The following is a 22,468-nucleotide window of genomic DNA, read 5'->3' on the forward strand; positions in this document are numbered from 1 at the left end:
AAAGACCTACATGTACTGTACATGGACCAACCTGTAATACTGCAAAGTAAACGTAAAGTAGGGGTCTCCCCGCTATACACTGATCCAGGACCTTCACTGTTTGAACTCTTAGGAATGGGGATCGTCATGGTGATCGGTTTATGGAACTTCCGCCTTCTTGGTTCCAGTGTGACAATCGGGCTGAATGTCGCCTTGTTGCCAAGGATCTTTCTCACCACGTCAACTTCAATAGGCTGAGCCTTAGACATTGTCCAAAAAATGTAAACATGTCAGCATTTGGACCATAGGGTCTAAACCAAATAGTTCAGTAATGTGCAGACCTGTAGCCCAACACGGATTTTCTTAGTGAGGGCTCCCTCGGGGAAGACAGCCTGGACCTGAGGAACAAGTGTGCTACTAAGGACGCCGCCCTCTGGGCCAATCAGATGACTGTCCTGCTTTATGCGAGACACCACAGCAAAATACTGCGGAAAGTCTCGCGTGATGATTCGGCAGATCCTTTTTTTCTCAAGCTCCTCGGGGGAATCCAGTTCTGTAAATGAAATTATATAAAATGTGAATAATTGATGTACTCTTGTTGTAGTCGTAACCACAAAAAGCGAGCTGAAGTCCAAACTGTAGCTCCGTGAGACCAAGTCGAAAACAAGATCGGTCAACACTGACAAGGACGGCAACACTGATGTACAGTGGAAGCTCGAGATTTCAATACTCCAAAGGTTGTATTCTGACGAATCCAAGCTTTGAAGTTCGATAAAATATCAGACTTGGTCAGCAAAGGAATGAGTTTTCTTAAAGAAGCCATATGTGATAATGTGGCCAAAAACTGTACTGCAGTCACGGTCAAAATTCTGTAGTCCCCTCCCTCTCTCTCTGACTGAGGTTGCCAGATACGCAGCCGAATCCAGCTCGATAGACTGGGCTACTCCAAGGAACTTCCAACTTCCACTGCCTCTTACTAGGGGTTGAGGTGCTGGGACCTTAATAGCTGAATAGACAAGTGTTTTGTCAATAACAAATCTCTAACCAACACATTTTACACAGAAATTAGGCTATTTTCAGGAATAAGTACGCCATGCCTGCGTACAATATCACAACAAATGGGAATCATATGGTTATTGTCAGTACTATCAGAAAACAAAGACTAAAACAAACTACAACCAACACTAGCAATGGTTATACTGGTGAAAAGAAGTAGAGCATGCTTAGCAGCCTAATGTACCCCCAAAACTAAAGAGGAGACATTTTACCAAGTTATGCCTATAGGCTACATTAATGAGGAATTATTTTATCATGTGATTTGGCTGTCTCCACATGTTTCACATTACCATGATGACAGCCGTGCTAATGTCAGAACCCTTTTCCTCAGCGTATCAGCATGTTGAGAAGGAAATAGGCACTGACACTACACATATCCACATATGTGGAAATATATTTAGCCCTGTCAGTTTGAATACACATCGACATACTGGCTAACAGGCATATATTTCCCCCGTTAGCCTATATGTTGATGTGTCATTGACCGGGCTAGCATACTAAGCATTACACTAGGAGTGAAGCACCATCACACTAAGTTTTTGTTGCAGGAACATACTAGCTTTGTTAGACAAGATCATAGACTGTATTGGACAATATAGTTTACATACTAAATGTCCATTTCCCTTCATTACAAGTAATAAGAAAACGTTAATGCCTGACTTACATATCAAAGAACAAATCCTCGTTTTGTTCCTGGCTTTGTCATGAATAAGTTGAGAATCGTAACGAGGCCTTTTAGATTTACTAAGGTCTGACATGTTTAGTAACTTTACCAGTGGCAGTAGCCAGACGAAGATGGCGGTGCTTAACTGGCAACCTGGATGTGACACACTCACAGACTTTCTAATTGGTCAAACGGTGGAGGGCGGGGCATTGAAATTAAAACAATAACAAGGTTTTGGGGCTGGAAATCTTATTTTGAAATGAGCATATCCCGGCAGAACTACTATTATCAGTTATAGAGGTATTGGAAAAGAACATGATTTATTAATGCTTTTTGACATATCAGGGCCATTTAATGATGACTTGACATGACATTTCTACATATGGCTCCTTTAGCATCCAAACAACCACCAGCTCCCCGGGATCGCCAGTTTGATCGTTACTGAACATCATTGAACAAAACACGAGTGATGCATTAAGATCCCTTACTTTCATCCATGCCGTTAAGTATCTGGTTGAGTTCCTCTTCAGTGAAATCACAATGGTGCTCCCTCCAGTTTTCTCCTGTTTCGCTCCTCAAGATGACCAACTCTCTCTCGGTGCCCCGGAGAGCAGCGAAATGTGGGATCTCCACAATCACAGGCCTACCAGAAACGACATGTGGAATTAAGGCAAGTAATTGGCATGATTTAATCAGTGGTTACAGTACAGTCGTCCCTCGCTACATCACGTTTCGAATATCGAACATAGCCGAATTTTAAATGTTAAATTAGGTTTTGTACGTATTACATTGCAATATTTGTCTTATTTTGTGTTATGTTGTGGCCATTGATAAACATATTCACCAAGCTGGACTTTCGTTTTCAGGTTAAGAGTCAACACAAGCGACTAATCTCGGCCCTGCTGTATCAACAAGTAGACCCGAACAACTTTTTGATGCACATTCTCAACTCCTGCCTCGTCAATAACACATCTCTACATTGGTGAGACTTTCACTTAAGCGATATGCAAAGACAACAGCGCAACGTAGCATAGGACTCGTCGCGGCACTTCAGGCTAACAAGACTACTGTCAACTATCAGCTACAGGAGGTAAGGTTGTATTTTTTTGCCTCATCCTTCACTTTAAGTGTAAGTTAAGAATGCACTAGCGACCTGATAAGTTGGAAAGGTAAAAGACACGGTCATATTTGCTCACAGATGCGTCCTAGTCAGTCACACGCAGGATTCTCACAGGAATGAGGCTTAAACACAACCATATCTGCTGTATCTGCAGCTATCTGGGCAAAGTGGAGAGTATGGTTGTCAATATACCGGTATTAGTATAGTACCGCGATACTAATGAATCATATTTGGTACTATACCGCCTCTAAAAAGTACCGGTACATTTATATTTTTTTGCATCACAAAATCTTCTTTCGTTTTTTAAAAATTCATATTATGTTTATAAAGTCAGTAAATACGTCCCTGGACACATGAGGACTTTCAATATGACCAATGTATGATCCTGTAACTACTTGGTATCGGATTGATACCCAAATGTGTGGTATCATCCAAAACTAATGTAAAGTATCAAACAAGAGAAGAATAAGTGATTATTACATTTTAACAGAAGTGTAGATAGAACATGTTAAAAGAGAAAGTAAGCAGATATTAACAGTAAATGAACAAGTTTAGTTTAGTTTATTATTTCTTCGGTCAGTGGTCAACAAAATAAACAAACAGTTTTACATAAACAAACAGTTGTACATTCATACATTGAAAATGTTGTAGACCGAAAGGGTTTAGGCTGAAGTTGAACACTAAAGTAGATTAATAATTAATTTTCTACTACTTGTCCCTCATAATTTTGACAAAATAAAAGAATGATACATGACACAATATGTTACTGCATACGTCAGCAGACTAATTAGGAGCCTTAGTTTGTTTACTTACTACTAAAAGACAAGTTGTCTAGTATGTTCACTATTTTATTGAAGAACAAACTTGCAATAATGAACATATGTTTAATGTACCCTAAGATTTTTTGTTAAAATAAAGGCAATAATGCAATTTTTTTGTGGTCCCCTTTATGTAGAAAAGTACCCAAAAGTATCGAAATACATTTTGGTACCGATACCAAAATATTGGTAAAGGGACAACACTAGTGGACAGTAACACTTTTGATGCAATCCATCTTCAACATGAATAACGCGATGTGGAACAACAACGCAGACAAACAAAGCTAACAATCGTAGCTGCCACTGTCAAGTTGAGAGTGTAAAGGTGACTATATGGATGCTCTAATAACCTTAAAAAAAACATATTTAGAAAGTCATCTAGTGTTTCATGTACGTTTTAACTATGAAAACATTTGAATTATTAATAACAATCCTACTTCGCGGACATTCATTTACCACGGACATGTCTGGTACCAATTAACCGGAGTAAACGATGGACGTCTGTAGAGCAAAGATAAGAAACATTTCAATGACTTTGACAATCAAACATCTGTTTCACAATGATATCAGGAGTAAATCATGCAGAAAGTATCAGAAAACATCCAGAAAAACACTTTTAGAAGAAAAGAGTAGTATGTATGCAAACAACAAAACAAGATTTGGGGTAGTATAAAAAACATGAGGATAACAATAAAATCGAGAAAGAAAATGAATGAGACAAAAATATCAGCACATGTGCTTCAAAAATAGTTTGAAAAGGCATAATTTTAATCTGAACAAGTATGGGAGGGTTTGTCTAATATACCACTTTATTCCTCTGGGGGCGGTAGTGAGAAGGATGCTGGATGAAGTCACTCAAGTTCATGCTAAGAAGGTGGAATAAAACATAAGCTCATCCTCAGCACTGCTTTCAGTTAGGATGTCTACTGTATTTTCCAGACTCTACAGCGCACTGGTATATAAGCCACACCCTCTAAATATATATATTTATATCTTAAATCCATCTATAAGCCGCACCAGACAACTACCAGCCGCAGATATATACGTTGTGAAATGAATTATTTATATAGAAAGATTTTGTAAATGTTTATTTACAATGTCTGTAACACGGCAGTAAAACGGCCGATCAAACAAAACAGAAGTCATGGTCGTGGACCCACTATCTGCGCAAGCTAGCTCTCCAATCAGCTAAACAGACTCAATAACTCCACGGTGACGTTTTGGTGAATTTACTGAGGAATTTGTGAAAGTAAAACAATACAAAAAGAATGCCGTTGTAAGTTAAGACACTCGTAAACGTGTTAGTAAATGAGCTAGTGCTAATGATGCTAGCTTTATTACATTACGATAGCACGTACAAATATGCATGAAAACACTCCTACAGATGTAAGAAGTAAGAATTGTTTTAGTTATACTGTAAAACTTTAAAAACGTTGCTTGGAGTGATGAATGAAGAATCCATAGAAACGCTATAGACGGCTAGAAGACAGCACTTCTGGTTCTGGTGAAAAGCACCAAATGGAAGTACCTGCAGTACTCGTCCAAAAGATGGCGCCATAGCACAAACAACACGTTTTTAGTGTCTTCTGTAAACTTTGCATTATGGCCGTCAGTGAAGAAAAATCTATAAATTAGCCGCACCGTTTTATAAGCCGCAGGCTTCAAAGCGTAGCGGCTTTAAGTCCGGAATTTAGGGAAATTTAGACACCGTGCTGCCCTCCTCTGGTGTGTAGTCCAAAAAGAACGGGTGGCTTGTTCAGACAAATTATACTGTAAATCATACCGCTAAACAACTTAGGCAACAAAATAAAAAAGGTGGAAACGTGCATAAAATATCGGTAAGCATGTGACCAGATTTTTCGGGGTGTGGCAGGGTGGGCCCCTACTCATGGTCCTACCCGAGGAACTTGGTTCCTGGAGGACCCAGTTGCAGGATGCGACTGACCAGGCTCTCGCCCTCATTCAAAGGGGGCGGAGCTGTGGGAAGGTGGAGCTTACTGATCCAGTGTGCAGCACAGGAAGGAGTGAAGAAGACAGTATGAACACACCAGCGTAAAACCACTCCCACATGCCGGCACTCTGACACGCACTCACCCCAAAAACTGGGCTCCGGTCGGTCCCACTTCGATGATGCGCCCGGCCAGGCCCTCCCCTTCCACCATGGGGGGCATGGAGGCCAGGCGGTGTCTCTTCACCAGCCTGCAAGTCACCCTGGTGGGCGCGGAGCACTTCCTTGGCGGGACGATGATCCTGAGGCCATTGTGACGACAGCCACGCATGGCCCCGCCTCTCGCGTCTACCATGAAACTGACCAGAAAGCTACAAAAAAGGTGTATGCCAAATGTTAGCGTCAAATCTGTTGGCTGTTGAACATCATGCAGACAAAAAAAAAAGGGAGCAAGTTCCATCCTCGGAAACACAAGAACATCTTCAGACATGTCAATGGGTTCAATTTCATGGGGTTAAATTCAAGCATGGCAAGCAAAGAACTGTTCAAACAGTTTTATCAAACTGTTCAACATTTGTCCAAGTTAACTTCACGATGTCCGTGATGATAAAACCACAAGAGAGCAAAGATGATGTTATGCCAATGTGGAATAATTGTATCTAAGTTATCACAAAAACTTTGTGTTGAAATTAGTTCCCGGCCAGAAGACCAAAGGCTGTCTTTGAACCTACCAAGAAGAAGGCTTGTAAAACTCCACAGTGTAGGGGGTGAAGCAACATGAAGGTGTTTCTGTTTCTTTCATGTATTGTAATCAACAGAAAGATATTGTTTTTAACCCAAGGACGACAAAGCGGAGAGAAGGCAGGATCTGCCCAAGTTCCAGATAGGGATGATGTTTGATAAGGAATTATCGAGTTCGAGCCTATTATCGAATCCTCTTATCGAACCGATTCCTTATCGATTCTCTTATGGAGTCCAGATAGGTTGTTGTATATGGAAAAAAACACACAATATTTGGTTTAACAAAAGCTCACTTTTATTATATAATACAAAAATAAAATCTAATAAATAAATAAATATTGACTGTTACCCACCTAAAAAAATAAAATAAAATAAATAAATATTGACCGTTGTTACCCAAAGTATATTAAGTGGGATTTTTCAGAGAAACAAATATATACAGTAACACAAAAACAAGCTGTCTCTGTGATCACTATAGGTGTATAAATAATAATATAGTGTTAAATAAAATCAGTCCCTTGGGCACAAAACTGGAAATAATACAGCTCTCCAAAAAGTGCACTTCTGCTGCTATTTGACATAACTGTTTGTTATGATGCTTTGACATTTTTGCACTTTCTTTATTGAAAGAACATTCTATGAAGAGAAAAGTTGTTTGCAAATGTGGTTACAATGCTAAAAAATGAAAAGTTATAGCTAAAAAAAGAAATACACTTTATTGAGTTAACATTATTTCTTTATAGTGGGAAAAATGTTATGAGCTAGAGAATATAACAACTACACTACCCAGCATGCAACGGGAGTTACGAGCATGCACGGTAGCCCCGAAAAGTGTTGCATGTTGCCACGCTGTGAAAGTAAACGTCAAGAACTCAGCCAACACGCCTCGTCTGCATTATTTATAATTACACCGACAACACATCTACAGTGTGATTTTGTAACGTTTACAAGGAAAGAAAAACAAAAGTTAAAAAAGGGAGATGTGTTGTATATATATGTATGTGCTGCGGTTGTTTTAAGAACGTTGCGACAGCTGCCGTAAAGGAGGTGCGTTGCTAGCCTGGTTGCTATGTTTCCGGTTGGTGGTAAAAGTGTTGGTCATGTGTTTTACCCTGCTAAAATCTCTCAGTAAAGTTATTCGATGGATTATAGCTTTTGTTTTGAACTTTATTACACCTTGGAGCGCTTTTTCCCGTCCATTGTTTTCCTGCTTTCGCTATCTGCGCTTAATGACTGAGCTACGTGACGTCATTTCTTGTGATGTCCCACGGAGCATTTCTGGTCGGGACGGGATTCGAATAAAGAATCAACTCTTTTCCTTTACTATAGTGGTCTCGATAACGGGTACCGGTTCTCAAAAAGGGATTCAAGTCCGAGGACTCGGTTCTTTTCTTATCAAACAACCGGGAAAACCGGTTTCGAGTATCATCCCTAGTTCCAGACACCTCTTTTTTTAACTCTTTTACGAACCTCTTTTTGAACTCTTTTACGACCTCTTTTTTTAACTCTTTTACGAACCTCTTTTTGAACTCTTTTGCGACCTCTTTTTTGAACTCTATTGCGACCTCTTTTTTTCAACTCTTTTACGACCTCTTTTTTGAACCAACCTTTTCTTTTGAACTGTTTTGTAATCAAAGGCGATGGCTGTTTACGACCCCGTCCCTTAGGAAGCAGCTGTGGTCAGGGAAGGTCCAAATAAAAGAAGGAGGCGTGCAATCTTTTGGCAGAGCGTGCTGAGACACTGTGCAAGGGTACAGTTTCCAGGCGTCTCTCCTCACTGAGCCAAATTGAATTTTGACTCTGTTTAATTCTTTGCTTCTTGTCTTGTTTACAGGCCTACTGAAAGCCACTACTAGCGACCACGCAGTCTGATAGTTTATATATCAATGATGAAATCTTAACATTGCAACACATGCCAATACGGCCGGGTTAACTTATAAAGTGACATTTTAAATTTCCCGCTAAACTTCCGGTTGAAAACGTCTATGTATGATGACGTATGCGCGTGACGTCAGTGGTTGAAACGGAAGTATTCGGACTCCATTGAATCCAATACAAAAAGCTCTGTTTTCATCTCAAAATTCCACAGTATTCTGGACATCTGTGTTGGTGAATCTTTTGCAATTTGTTTAATGAACAATGAAGACTGCAAAGAAGAAAGTTGTAGGTGGGATCGGTGTATTAGCGGCTGGCTGCAGCAACACAACCAGGAGGACTTTGACTTGGATAGCAGACGCGCTGTCCGACGCTAGCCGCCGACCGCACGGATGATCGGGTGAAGTCCTTCGTCGTACCGTCGATCGTTGGAACGCAGGTGAGCACGGGTGTTGATGAGCAGATGAGGGCTGGCTGGCGTAGGTGGAGTGCTAATGTTTTTAGCATAGCTCTGTGAGGTCCTGTTGCTAAGTTAGCTTCAATGGCGTCGTTAGCAACAGCATTGTTAAGCTTCGCCAGACTGGAAAGCATTAACCGTGTAGTTACATGTTCATGGTTTAATAGTATTGTTGATCTTCTGTCTATCCTTCCAGTCAGGGGCTTATTTCTTTTGTTTCTATATGCAGTTAAGCCCGATGCTATCACGTTAGCTCCGTAGCTAAAGTGTTTCGCCGATGTATTGTCGTGAAAATAAAAGTCACTGTGAATGTCCATTTCGCGTTCTCGATTCTCATTTTCAAGAGGATATAGTATCCGAGGTGGTTTAAAATACAAATCCGTGATCCACAATAGAAAAAGGAGAGAGTGTGGAATCCAATGAGCCAGCTTGTACGTAAGTTACGGTCAGAGCAAAAAAAAATGCGTCCTGCACTGCACTCTAGACCTTCACTCTCACGTTCCTCATCCACGAATCTTTCATCCTAGCTTATCGTCGCTTTCTCGGTCCGAATCTCTCTCGCTGCTGGTGTAAACAATGGGGAAATGTGAGGAGCCTTTCAACCTGTGACGTCACGCTACTTCCGGTACAAGCAAGGCTTTTTTTTAATCAGCGACCAAAAGTTGCGAACTTTATCGTCGATGTTCTCTACTAAATCCTTTCAGCAAAAATATGGCAATATCGCGAAATGATCAAGTATGACACATAGAATGGATCTGCCATCCCCGTTTAAATAAAAAAAATTCATTTCAGTAGGCCTTTAATAGATGTCATCAGTGTTTGAACCTGACAATACGTTTTTAAGTCAAATATTTGATCTTTTATGGCGAGGGAGAGGGAAGTCTGGGTTTCTCCCCCGCGACCCGACCCCAGATGGTTGGATTTGATCATTTAAATGTTCACAATAATATATTTTAATGGACTGTTCGATGCAGCAGTCAGTCGATGATATTGTTTGTGTTTTTTTACTCTGCAGGTCCGAGAAGGTGACCGAATGAGTGGACTTCCAGTCGGAGCTCCTTTGGATATGCTGTTGCCGTAAGTTTCCGTCCACAATAACCTGTGGCGGCCATTTTTGTTTCATCCCTTCACTGACAACATGCACTGCAACAAAACACAGCTTTGTGGAAAAACGGCTGCATTGCAGTAGTTCTGCTAACTCTGTACATCCCAATGTGTTGTTATTCTTATGTAATCAATCAAACTGTCTATTAAGCTTGAAGCATTGCAACACAATGTTATTGTTTGGCATTTTTAAACCAATATTTTGACAAACTTTATTGATCCACAAGGGAAATTTGGACAAATTGTGTTACATTTACATTACAGGCCAAAAGTTTGGACACACCTTCTAATTCACAACACAAATTATGGTCCCAACCTCATTGATAAAGCAAGAAATTCCACTAATCAACCCTGATAAAGCACACCTGTGAAGTGAAAACCATTTCAGGTGACTACCTCTTGAAGCTCATCGAGAGAATGCCAAGAGTGGCTATTTTGAAGAAACTAGAATATAAAACATGTTTTCAGTTATTTCACCTTTTTAAGCACATATCATTTTCTAGTTTTCATTGTTGTACCAAGTATTATTGCGAGAATCGGTTTGAATCGACAATCGCCTTGAATCGAGAATCGATCGCGAACTGAATCGTCACGGCAAGAATCAGAATCACATTGATCCGTGAGTTGTTGAGACTCCCATCACAATCAATAGACAAGCTGGTCAACAGTTGACCAGATGAAAGATACAAACTCGTGCAATATCAAAACCATGCATGGGCTGCTTGTTCAGCCATGAAGTCTCTGAGCAGAGGGGTGAAAAAGGAGAGGAGGCCAAATAAAGAAGTATCACCTGCTGTTGTCAAGGTCTAGGCAGGGAGACGAACGGCTAGAAGCAAAATACAACACACAATCACAGGTCACAAAAGACGAGTGTGTGCACACAGAAGCAACGAGACGAAAGAAAAAGAGAGAGAAAATAATTGTGAATTTGTGTGAGAAAATAAAAGACAAAGTAAAAATGTGTAAGTGACACACACACAACATAAAACATAGATAACAAATATAACTGGAGTGTGTAGTTTTACCCAGAGTGCAACAGGCTGGAGGACAGCACCACATTATCCAGATGCTCCGCCCCCCAGCTCAGACGGAAGGAGTCTTTATCTTGCTCTCTGGACAGAGCTGACACCTACACACAAATGGCGGTTTAGAAAATCAACATTTATTTTGAAAATCAATTTGTTCTCACCTGGTGGCTTGTGATCATGTCCTCAATGAGAAGACCTTCGCTCTGATGGAAGCTTTGGTGCTGAGGCCTGTTTGAAGAGCATCACACTTAGTCAGTCTTGTGTACAGTAGGGCTGTCTAATTGTGATTTTTGTTTTTATGACCCTGTAAGGGACAAGCGGTAGAAAATGGTTGGATAAATCATATTAATTACATTTTGGAGTTTGGATAAATCATAATTAATCACATTTTGGAATTTGAATTAATCATGATTAATCATATTTGGAATTTGGATTGAATATAATAATTACATTTTTGAAATTTGGATTAATCCTGATTAATCACATTTGAAATCTGGATTAATCATATTTGGAATTTGGAGTAATTATAATAATTACATTTTGAAATTTGGATTAATCATGATTAATCACATTTTGGAATTTGGATTAATCACAATTAATCATATTTGGAATTTGGATTAAATATAATAATTACATTTTTGAAATTTGGATTAATCCGGATTAATCACATTTGGTATTTGGATTAATCATGATTCATCATATTTTGAAATTTGGATTGATCACGATTAATCACATTTTGGAATTTGGATTAATCACGATTAATCACATTTGGAATTTGGAATAATTATAATAATTACATTTTTGAAATTTGGATTAATCCTGATTAATCACATTTGGTATTTGGATTCATCATTATTCATCACATTTTGAAATTTGGATTATTCATATTTGGAATTTGGAGTAATTATAATAATTACATTTTGAAATTTGGATTGATCACGATTAATCACATTTTGGAATTTGGATTAATCACAATTAATCATATTTGGAATTTTGAATAATTATAATAATTACATTTTTGAAATTTGGATTAATCATGATTAATCACATTTGATATTTGGATTAATCATGATTAATCACATTTGATATTTGGGTTAATCATGATTAATCACATTTTGAAATTTGGATAAATTATAATAATTACATTTTGATATTTGGATTAACCATGATTAATCATATTTGGAATTTGGATTAATTATAATAATTACATTTTGAAATTTGGATTAATCATGATTAATTACATTTAGTATTTGGATTAATCATGATTCATCACATTTTGGAATTTTGATTAATCAACTAATCACATTCTCTTAGTTTAAAATGTTGAACTTTTTAAATGTATTTATGAGAGTGAATTTGGGGTTTGTATTAGTCTTAAACTATCAAAATAATTGAGAAATTCAAAAGAACATTCTTTAATTATTTAACTCTGTTTAGTGACTCTATAGAATTGAAAAGTTTCCCTTTTTGAATTTAACGACTGTAATACTTAAAAAAGGTTTCAAAAGATTCTCATTCTCTGAGCGGTAATGACAAGTCATAGAATGTTCTTCATGCATGAGGTTAAAAGTAAAAGGTGGCTCTTATGGAACCTGTCCAGGTTGTGGCTCATGTAGCTGAAGCTGTCCAAGTAGTGTCCCGGCAGGGAGTCGTCTCCAAGCTCACGGAGGTCCTCTGCTCTCAGGTACTCGCTGCCGTCACCTGTCATCGTGTCCTCACCTGCATGGTCGTACACATACTGGAGGTAAGTTCAGCATTTTTATTTGCAGGACGAAATACAGTTTTATTCCCATTTATTCGTCAATTTAAAACCACCAATGTAAGACGACCCTGAATATGACAGACTCTTTTATCCAAAGTGACATACATAAAAAATACATATAAAACAATCACTGTAAACATGATCATTTAAGGGAAGAATGTAATACAAAATATCAATACAAAGTGTCAAGACAGAATAAACTCTACTGCTGCAGCAACAGAGATACAGTCTATAAGATATATAGATATCTAATGTATTCATACATTGTTTATGTAGGATATACGCATGTATATATAACCTAATCGTATTGTTTCTTCAATTTAAAAATAGCTGATTGTTTTTTTCCCCCTTCTCTGGGATTATATTCCCAGTTTTGATCTCGGACGTCTGGTCACTTATAGCATATAAGAATATTGCATTACTGTTAAGCAAACTATGAATAGTAAAACATGTGTCCTTTCAGTGGTGTTCAGGTAAAATGAATTAAATGCGCTGACAGTTCATCGCTCCTGCCAAATAAATGGAGCGGATCACCACTCCAAGATGGCGGCCCCGAGTCTCGTCAGCGGCAGTAGGCAGTAGCGTTCCATGCTGCGTACCCTTATAAGATGTCTATGCTTAACAGTGCCCAAAAAAGTGTCTTTAACCACACCCATACCAGCTGGGTCCTAGTACCTGCCCCATTACAACCCTTTTAAAGGACACCTTTTTGGATTCATGTTTTTTTTTTTAAGTCAAAGTCAAATATATATTTTTTCTATCCATCCATCCATTTTCTACTGCTTATCCCTTTTGGGGTCGCGGGCGTTACTGGAGCCTATCTCAGCTGCATTCTAATCATCTTTAAAATATTAGAGACATAACTAGATTTATATTTGAGAAACAACACTTTTAAGACCGACCGATCAACCAAGATCCAAATAACACGTGCTAAACAGCGTGTGCAAACTATTAAATGTTGTGTACTATTAGTGGCCGTGTTGCACGTGATCTACTAAGACTGCGTGTACAATTGTGAGCAAGTGCAAAGGCTTTGCAGACCGCCATATTCGAATGATTTTGTGTGTATACCGACTATCACCATGGAGACACTCATTTCCCTCCACATTAGTGGCATCATGTGGTCCAACCTTTGGTGTTTTGTCATATCGTTGACATGCAATATGGTTGTTTTATTTCTATTTACTGTATACACAGTGCAATCATTAGTGTGCATTGGTGTTTTCGCAATACCAATATTTTGTTACTGGTACCAAAAGTATTTTGGTACTTTTCTAAATAAAGGGGAGCACATAAAATGTCATTATTGGCTTAATTATAACAAACAATCTTACGGTACATTAAACATATGTTTCTTATTGCAAGTTTGTCCTTAAATAAAATACTAGACATACATACATACTAGACAACTTGTGTTTTAGTAGTAAGTAAGCAAACAAAGACATTTTTACGGCTCCGTTTACTCTGAGGGAACATTTTCAAAGCAAAGTTTGTGTAGTCGCCGCCATGTTTCGCGAGCCGAACGGCTCTAGTGCGCATGCGCTTCAGTTTCCAGGAATAAAGCAGTGTTGCCTAAAATGTATTAATACATTTTTTTTTTAATTAAAAATTTAAACGGTATTACTGACTGTCTGGAATGTTGCCGCGGTTTATCATTATACTGTTTACCGTTACATCCCTATGCTGTACACATACAGTAAAACTATAGTACAGTTTACAAATGACTGCACTTCTGGATTGGATGTTAAATGACCTTTCTTCACCCTGTATTTTTTAAGCAAGTGTGACGACAATAAATGTTATCCTAATGTTTCAAATACAGTTTTTCTTTGCTACTTTGTGGTTCACTCACTACGGCAGGGGTCACCAACCTTTTTGAAACCAAGAGCTACTTCTTGGGTACTGATTAATGCGAAGGGCTACCAGTTTGATACACACTTAAATAAATTGCCAGAAAAAGCCAATTTGCTCAATTTACCTTTAACTCTATGTTATTATTAATAATTAATGACATTTATACGTAATTGAATGGTTTAAAAGAGGAGAAAACACGAAAAAAATTACAATTAAATTTTGAAACATAGTTTATCTTCAATTTCGACTCTTTAAAATACAAAATTCAACCGAAAAAAAGAAGAGAAAAACTTAAAAAAAGAATTTATGGAACATCATTAGTAATTTTTCCTGATTAAGATTAATTTTAGAATTTTGATGACATGTTTTAAATAGGTTAAAATCCAATCTGCACTTTGTTAGAATATATAACAAATTGGACCAAGTTATATTTCTAACAAAGACAAATCATTATTTCTTTTAGATTTTCCAGAACAAAAATGTTAAAATAAATTCAAAAGACTTTAAAATAAGATTTAAATTTGATTCTACAGATTTTCTAGATTTGCCAGAATAATTTTTTTGAATTTTAATCATAATAAGTTTGAAGAAATATTTGACCAATATTCTTCATAGAAAAAACAGAAGCTAAAATGAAGAATTAAATTAAAATGTATTTATTATTCTTTACAATAAAAAATTTGTTTTTACTTGAACATTGATTTAAATTGTCAGGAAAGAAGAGGAAGGAATTTAAAAGGTAAAAAGGTATATGTGTTTAAAAATCCTAAAATCATTTTTAAGGTTGTATTTTTTCTCTAAAATTGTCTTTCTGAAAGTTATAAGAAGCAAAGTAAAAAAAAAAAAGAATTTATTTAAACAAGTGAAGACCAAGCCTTTAAAATATTTTCTTGGATTTTCAAATTCTATTTGAGTTTTGTCTCTCTTAGAATTAAAAATTTCGAGCAAAGCTAGACCAGCTTGCTAGTAAATAAATACAACTTAAAAAATAGAGGCAGCTCACTGGTAAGTGCTGCTATTTGAGCTATTTTTAGAACAGGCCAGCGGGCTACTCATCTGGTCCTTACGGGCTACCTGGTGCCCGCGGGCACCGCGTTGGTGACCCCTGCACTACGGTCTCGGTGTATCGTGGATTTTAAAGTACTATTAAGTACAGTGAAATTGGAGTACCCATTTAAGTAGGGGTGTAAAAAAAAATATATATATTTTCAGATTAATTCCGATTCTTATTTCTAACGATTCTTAAGCGATTAAAAAAATAATTGTATTTTTTTCTAAACTCCCCCCCCCACAATCTCTCCTGTCCAGCCATCATATTGTTGATGTAGATCAGGGGTGTCACACTCATTTCAGCTCAGAGGAAAATCTGTGCACACGCGGACCGGACTATTACAATCATGTCATTAAAACTGAAAAAATAAAGTCAACTTCAGATTGTTTTCTTTGTCTTCATTTGGCCAAAAATAGAACAAACACATTCTGAAAATATTACAATAAAAATATAGCAAACAATTCCGGCAGCGGTAAAGTTTAGATCCATGAAGGAAAGAAGAAAGTGAATTAATTTTCATAACTGAATAAATTTACATATGCATAAAAATGTGTTTTCTTTTGTATTATTTTTTTTAATGAATTAAGTAACGTTTATGACAACCTTATTCCAAAACACAATATAGAATGTGAGGTATAACAGGATAATGCATACATGTATCATTTGTTTTCAAAACGCTTACAAAAAAGGACCCCATTTTTATGACTTGATGACCCCATTTTGAAAATTCCTCGCACCAACACTGATGGAGTATTGGTGAGTGCAAAACAGCAGCAGGCGGCTGTGGCCTGCGGGCCGGTTCTAATACTTCTAATACTACCAAATATCATCCCGGGGGCCATAAATCATTCATTCGCGGGCCGGATTTGGTCCGCGGGCCTTGACTTTGACACATAGGATGTAGATGATCTAAATCTCCTGTACACATTGACTTTAGAAAAGAGAAGTGTTGGATACTTCTCTTGTTGCCTTATTTGTATTTGACTTTATTAAATGTTTGGCTAGAATTTTATTCAACAAAACAAGTTTTCTTTGAAGTAATACAGAAATTGATCAGAGATGTTTATTTATTTTATGGAGGAATGTAGTCAATCATAGAACTGGCATCTAATGTTGTTAAAAAGTATTGATTTTTAACCGAGAATTGAATCGTTACCCCTGAGAACCGAACCGAATCGAATCGTGTGGTGCTCAAAGAGTCCCAGCCCTACATTTAAGGTAAAATGATGTTACTGTAGCACAGTGTTTCCCACACATTCATTTATTTGCGGCGGCCTGCCTCGAAAGAATTACGTCCGCCACAAATAAAATAAAATAAAATAAATATTTTTTTATTTTTTTGTCCTCTCCAGCTTCTCAGGCAAATCATATAGTTGATGTAGATGCCAATATCGGCTGTTCAGATTTACTTTACAAAAGAGAAGTGTAGGATACTTCTCTTGTTGTCTTATTTGTATTTGACTTTATTAAATGTATTTATATTAGAAACACAACATGTGTATATAACAAAGGGTGCAAAGTCTGCAGGCAGTAGGAAACACATGGTTAAGTGTAGGGAGTAAAACGGATGGCAGTCTAAGGTTCAAGATTTTTGGAGCTCTTTGTTCAGTGGATCAGATGTTTGATGAAGCTCTGTGTCTATCTACCACCACTACTGTTTTCTGTTTATTTGTTACTGACTGTGGCAGGACACCTCTGCCTCTGTTTCACTTTATGTTGCTGGTAAATAATATGGTTGTAGTAGTAGGCTAAAGTTAAATTATTTAGTATGCACTAATTAAAGGGGCAGAGCTTTAAGACATTTTAGCTTTTAAATTTTATAAGATATATTTTTTGTAAGAACCACAATTAATAAATATATTTCCGTGAATAACTTATTGTTCAAATCTGTATATAAATATGTACATAAAGTGTTGTAATTATATTGTTGGATGGATGGATGGACGTTTAAAACAAAACTTTTATTATTAATTAGTAAGTATACATTTTTTGAGCCTTTTTAGAGAAAATCGTATTGTAGTAAATTATGCAAATTACTCGATAATGTCATGGTGACCACGCCCATAGCCACGCCCCCACCGCCACAGGTATCTTGCCAGTTTATGGGAAACACTGTAGCATGTTACAATGTCAATACATGCAAACCTTTAGTAGATCAGGCACTTCATGGTTAAAAACGACAAGAACAAACACCAATTCAATAGTAGATGACAGCCATTAGTTCCTAGTCAGGCAGTCAGACATGATGCAACAGTACCTTCTAGTTCAGGCCAAAAGTCATCTTCCAGCCCCAGAGCTAAGAAACGTAACTCTTTTTAGCGCCGCAAATCAAAACATGACCTACATGATGGAGCTCTTCTATAAAGGACCAGAGTCAACCACGAAGTAGGTTCCTCACCTTCTTCATCCGACACATCCAGTATTTCCGTCATGGTCTCCGGCACATTGAGTTTGTGTTTCTCCGTGACCGTCTGACACACAGAGTGGTGAAGAAGAATCAGAGGCGTGTAGTTTGAGGTTACAAAAAGGGACCGATGATTGCTCCTACTGTCGTGGTGGTGGTGACTTCCTCGGTGACCACTTTCAGCGTGTCCACCACTGAGATGTAACCCAGACGCCTGGCGATAGACAAGGCTGTGTTTCCATTCTAAAGAGACCGCACCGTTTAGTTTTTTTTCTTTGGTTTTTCACAAAGCGCTTGTGGCGGTCTCTCTCACCACTGTGGTGGCACTCGGTCTGGCCCCGTGCTGCAGCAGAACATTGATGATATGCGTGTTCCCTTGTTGTGCGGCCTGGTGGAGAGGTGTGTACCCGTTCTGCAGCATACAGAAGGTGGGATGAAGGGCTTTGTTCTGCAAGAGAAAAGTGTCCTTCAACAGCTCACCTTGGTTTTGGCGTTGACACCGGCACCTTGCTGTAGCAAGAAGTTGACCATCTTGGCGTTTCCGTAGTGACAGGCGACTATCAGGGGCGTGTAGCCAAGCTGATGTGTGGACATAAAAAAAAGAGTGGTTGGTTTGTTGTGGAGTGTGAGTTCACTGAGGTTTCATCGTGTTAGCTTGAGTTGCCTTGGTCTGCTGGTCCACGTTGGCATCATGTTTGGCCAACACCTCTGCGGCACTGACCCGGTCCTCTTGTGCCGTGAGGTGCAGAGGAGTCAGTCCACTCTGCGACACACAAAGACGCACACGTCAGTGCGCTGCGCAGCTGCACGGGACATCCTTGTTAGATTTGACACTTTGTAAGCACGACACAAGACCGGGGACCTCAATCTCTTTGTGACGGACCATTTGATTCGCAGCTCGAATCGTGGGTTATGATGCGATTCAGAAAAGATGAATTTATAAAATGGAAAAATTTGATGCGATTCGATTTAATGTATGAACAATTGGATACGGTTCGATTTAGTGAATGAACGATTCAATGAGATTTGATTTAGACTGATATGACACATTGGGTCATATCATTACTTTTATGCCCCAATCCAAACAACCTTCCCTAGTCATGGTGCAGAAAAAAAGAAAAAAAACAGCACAAAAAGTCAACACACATGGTCACACATTGGGGCATATCATTACTTATATGACCAAATCCAAACAACTTTCCCTAGTCATGGTGCAGAAAAAAAAAACAGCACAAAAAGTCAACACACATGGTCACACATTGGGTCATATCATTGACTTATATGACCGAATCCAAACAACCTTCCCTAGTCATGGTGCAGAGAAAAAGAAAAAAAAACAGCACAAAAAGTCAACACACATGGTCACACATTGGGTCATATCATTGACTTATATGACCGAATCCAAACAACCTTCCCTAGTCATGGTGCAGAGAAAAATAAAAAAAAACAGCACAAAAAGTCAACACACATGGTCACACATTGGGTCATATCATTGACTTATATGAATGAATCCAAACAACCTTCCCTAGTCATGGTGCAGAGAGAGAAAAAAAATAGCACAAAAAGTCAACACACATGGTCACACATTGGGGCATATCATTGACTTATATGAACGAATCCAAACAACCTTCCCTAGTCATGGTGCAGAGAGAGAAAAAAAATAGCACAAAAAGTCAACACACATGGTCACACATTGGGGCATATCATTCACTTATATGACCGAATCCAAACAACCTTCCCTAGTCATGGTGCAGGTAAAAAGAAAAAGAAAAAAAAAAGCCCAAAAAGTCAACACACATGGTCACACATTGGGTCATATCATTTACCTATATGAACCAATCCAAACAACCTTCCCTAGTCATGGTGCAGAAAAAAAACGCCAGCACAAAAAGTGAACACACATGGTCACACATTGGGTCATAGCATTATTTATATGACCCAATCCAAACAACCTTCCTTAGTCATGGTGCAGGAAAAAATCGCCAGCACAAAAAGTCAACACACATGGTCACACATTGGGTCATATCATTCACTTATATGACCCAATCCAAACAACCTTCCCAAGTCAATGGCAGCAAAAGAAAGAAAAAACGCCAGCACATAATGTCAACACACATGGTCACACATTGGGTCATATCATTAACTTATATGACCCAATCCAAACAACCTTCACAAGTCATGGTGCAGGAAAAAAAACAAAAAAATGCCAGCACAAAAAGTCAACACACATGGTCACACATTGAGTCATATCATTTACTTATATGACCCAATCCAAACAACCTTCCCTCGTCATGGTGCAGGAAAAAAAACAAAACGCCCGCATAAAAAGTCAACAAACATGGTCACACGAAACAACCTGCTCATTGAACTTTGTGGATATTGTTAAAAAAATTGTCCAATCAGCATAAAAATAAATCTAAATTACGGCCATTTACAAGGGATGATGGGGAAAAATGCAAATGTTTGGCACATTTTAGCTGTTTGATATTTTTGATTGATTACAAAACTTTAAGGAGGTCGTCACGGAAGTAAACAAAGTAGGAGTTGAACTTTCACATACTATTACTTATTAATTATTTATCCATTATTATAATATATATATATATACAGTATATATATATATATTTATACACATTGTTACTTTGCATGCAGTCAGCTTTTGACCCCAGGCCAAGTTTTTCAAGCCCAGTGAAAAAGTTTGGACACCCCTGCTTTAGGGGAAGAGACTCACCTCCCTTTCCGACTGAGTATTACAATGTATGAAATGAAACGGTTTCATTGGTATGACAACAAAGTTCCTGGAACCCTTCTACCTTGGTTCCCGCGTTGATGTGAGCTCCTTTGCCCAGCAGCAGGCCGGCCATCTCGGCGTGTCCCTCCTGCGCCGCTAGATGCAGCGGACTGACTCCCTGCTTAGTCAGCACGTTGGTCTCAGCGCCGTACTGCAGCAGCGACAAGGCGATGTTGGTCTGGTTCTTCTTGGCGGCGATGTGAAGCGGCGTGTAGCCGTTCTGCAGAGAGGGAGAGGTGTGCCCTCAACAACTTTGCGATAAAACATGTGGCTCATGCCAACTGAAAATGACGCGCCATAAACCGCCGGACGGCGATTTTATGGTCCTCACCTTTGCGGTGGCGTGAGGCGATGCCCCTTTGTCCAGCAGCAGGAGCGCCACCTCTTGGTTGTCATAATGAGCCGCCACGTGGAGCGGAGTCAGGCCATTCTAGAACACATAGTGTTTTATTACAGGATTTAAGGAACCGTGAAGCTCAACTAGGGCCTGATCTACTACGATCCAAATAGCACGTGCTAAACTGCGTGTGCAAACTCTAACATGGATCTACTAAGACTGTGAATACAAACTCTAACATGGATCTACTAAGACTGTGAGTACAAACTCTAACATGGATCTACTAAGACTGTGAGTACAAACTCTAACATGGATCTACTAAGACTGTGAATACAAACTCTAACATGGCTCTACTAAGACTGTGAATACAAACTCTAACATGGATCTACTAGGACTGTGAATACAAACTCTAACATGGATCTACTAAGACTGTTAATTAATTAATGTCCTCCTGCGTCAAACTCTAACATGGATCTACTAAGACTGTGCATACAAACTCTAACATGGATCTACTAAGACTGTGAGTACAAACTCTAACATGGATCTACTAAGACTGTGAGTACAAACTCTAACATGGATCTACTAAGACTGTGAGTACAAACTCTAACATGGATCTACTAAGACTGTGAGTACAAACTCTAACATGGATCTAATAAGACTGTGAGTACAAACTCTAACATGGATCTACTAAGACTGTGAGTACAAACTAACATGGATCTACTAGGACTGTGAGTACAAACTCTAACATGGATCTACTAAGACTGTGAATACAACCTCTAACATGGATCTACTAAGACTGTGAGTACAAACTCTAACATGGATCTACTAGGACTGTGAGTACAAACTCTAACATGGATCTACTAAGACTGTGAGTACAAACTCTAACATGGATCTATTAAGACTGTGAGTACAACCTCTAACATGGATCTATTAAGAATGTGAATACAAACTCGTAACATGGATCTACTACGACTGTGAGTACAAACTCTAACATGGATCTACTAAGACTGTGCGTACAAACTCTAACATGGATCTACTAAGACTGTGAATACAAACTCTAACATGGATCTACTAAGACTGCGTGTACAAACTCTTAACATGGATCTACTAAGACTGTGAATACAAACTCTAACATGGATCTACTAAGACTGTGAATACAAACTCTAACATGGATCTACTAAGACTGCGTGTACAAACTCAAAAATGGATCTACTAAGACTGCGAGTACAAACTCTAACATGGATCTACTAGGACTGTGAATACAAACTAACATGGATCTACTAAGACTGTGAATACAAACTCTAAGATGGATCTACTAAGACTGCGAGTGCAAACTCTAACATGGATCTACTTAGACTGTGAGTACAAACTCTAACATGGATCTTCTAAGACTGTGAATACAAACTCTAACATGGATCTACTAAAACTGAATACAAACTCTAACATGGATCTAGTAAGACTGTGCGTACAAACTCTAAC

General features: G+C 38.4%; 1 protein-coding gene and 2 long non-coding RNA genes across 18 annotated transcripts in view; 2 read left to right on the plus strand and 1 right to left on the minus strand.

Annotated features, from left to right (window-relative positions):
• The window catches only part of LOC133634193 (uncharacterized), a 29,528-nt gene extending 27,117 nt beyond the window's left edge, over positions 1-2,411 (plus strand). For 8 of the 9 annotated variants that reach the window (XR_009821894.1, XR_009821898.1, XR_009821901.1 and 5 more), the window contains one exon: positions 113-2,411. This is a non-coding gene — a long non-coding RNA (uncharacterized LOC133634193). The remainder of the gene's footprint in view (positions 1-112) is intronic. The other variant, XR_009821896.1, reaches the window with a different exon arrangement.
• The window catches only part of LOC133634191 (ankyrin-2-like), a 195,092-nt gene that overhangs the window by 43,160 nt on the left and 129,464 nt on the right, over positions 1-22,468 (minus strand). For 4 of the 7 annotated variants that reach the window (XM_062027271.1, XM_062027267.1, XM_062027266.1 and 1 more), the window contains 16 exons: positions 20,984-21,082; positions 20,675-20,872; positions 18,526-18,624; positions 18,342-18,440; positions 18,175-18,273; positions 18,006-18,104; positions 17,856-17,928; positions 12,383-12,509; positions 10,952-11,018; positions 10,788-10,891; positions 10,553-10,588; positions 5,732-5,956; positions 5,536-5,634; positions 2,188-2,342; positions 321-532; positions 32-239 (listed from right to left, as the gene is read on the minus strand). In XM_062027271.1, coding sequence (XP_061883255.1) covers positions 32-239; positions 321-532; positions 2,188-2,342; positions 5,536-5,634; positions 5,732-5,956; positions 10,553-10,588; positions 10,788-10,891; positions 10,952-11,018; positions 12,383-12,509; positions 17,856-17,928; positions 18,006-18,104; positions 18,175-18,273; positions 18,342-18,440; positions 18,526-18,624; positions 20,675-20,872; positions 20,984-21,082 — 1,999 coding nt within the window. The remainder of the gene's footprint in view (positions 1-31; positions 240-320; positions 533-2,187; positions 2,343-5,535; positions 5,635-5,731; positions 5,957-10,552; positions 10,589-10,787; positions 10,892-10,951; positions 11,019-12,382; positions 12,510-17,855; positions 17,929-18,005; positions 18,105-18,174; positions 18,274-18,341; positions 18,441-18,525; positions 18,625-20,674; positions 20,873-20,983; positions 21,083-22,468) is intronic. The other 3 variants (XM_062027268.1, XM_062027270.1, XM_062027272.1) reach the window with 3 other exon arrangements.
• Positions 2,561-22,468, plus strand: part of LOC133634192 (uncharacterized) — a 120,779-nt gene continuing 100,871 nt past the window's right edge. The window contains exons 1-3 of one of the 2 annotated variants that reach the window (XR_009821892.1): positions 2,561-2,681; positions 9,674-9,735; positions 12,391-12,534. This is a non-coding gene — a long non-coding RNA (uncharacterized LOC133634192). The remainder of the gene's footprint in view (positions 2,682-9,673; positions 9,736-12,390; positions 12,535-22,468) is intronic. The other variant, XR_009821893.1, reaches the window with a different exon arrangement.

This window comes from Entelurus aequoreus, linkage group LG18 (genome assembly GCF_033978785.1).
Source record: "Entelurus aequoreus isolate RoL-2023_Sb linkage group LG18, RoL_Eaeq_v1.1, whole genome shotgun sequence".
In the NCBI taxonomy this organism is placed as follows: domain Eukaryota; kingdom Metazoa; phylum Chordata; class Actinopteri; order Syngnathiformes; family Syngnathidae; genus Entelurus; species Entelurus aequoreus.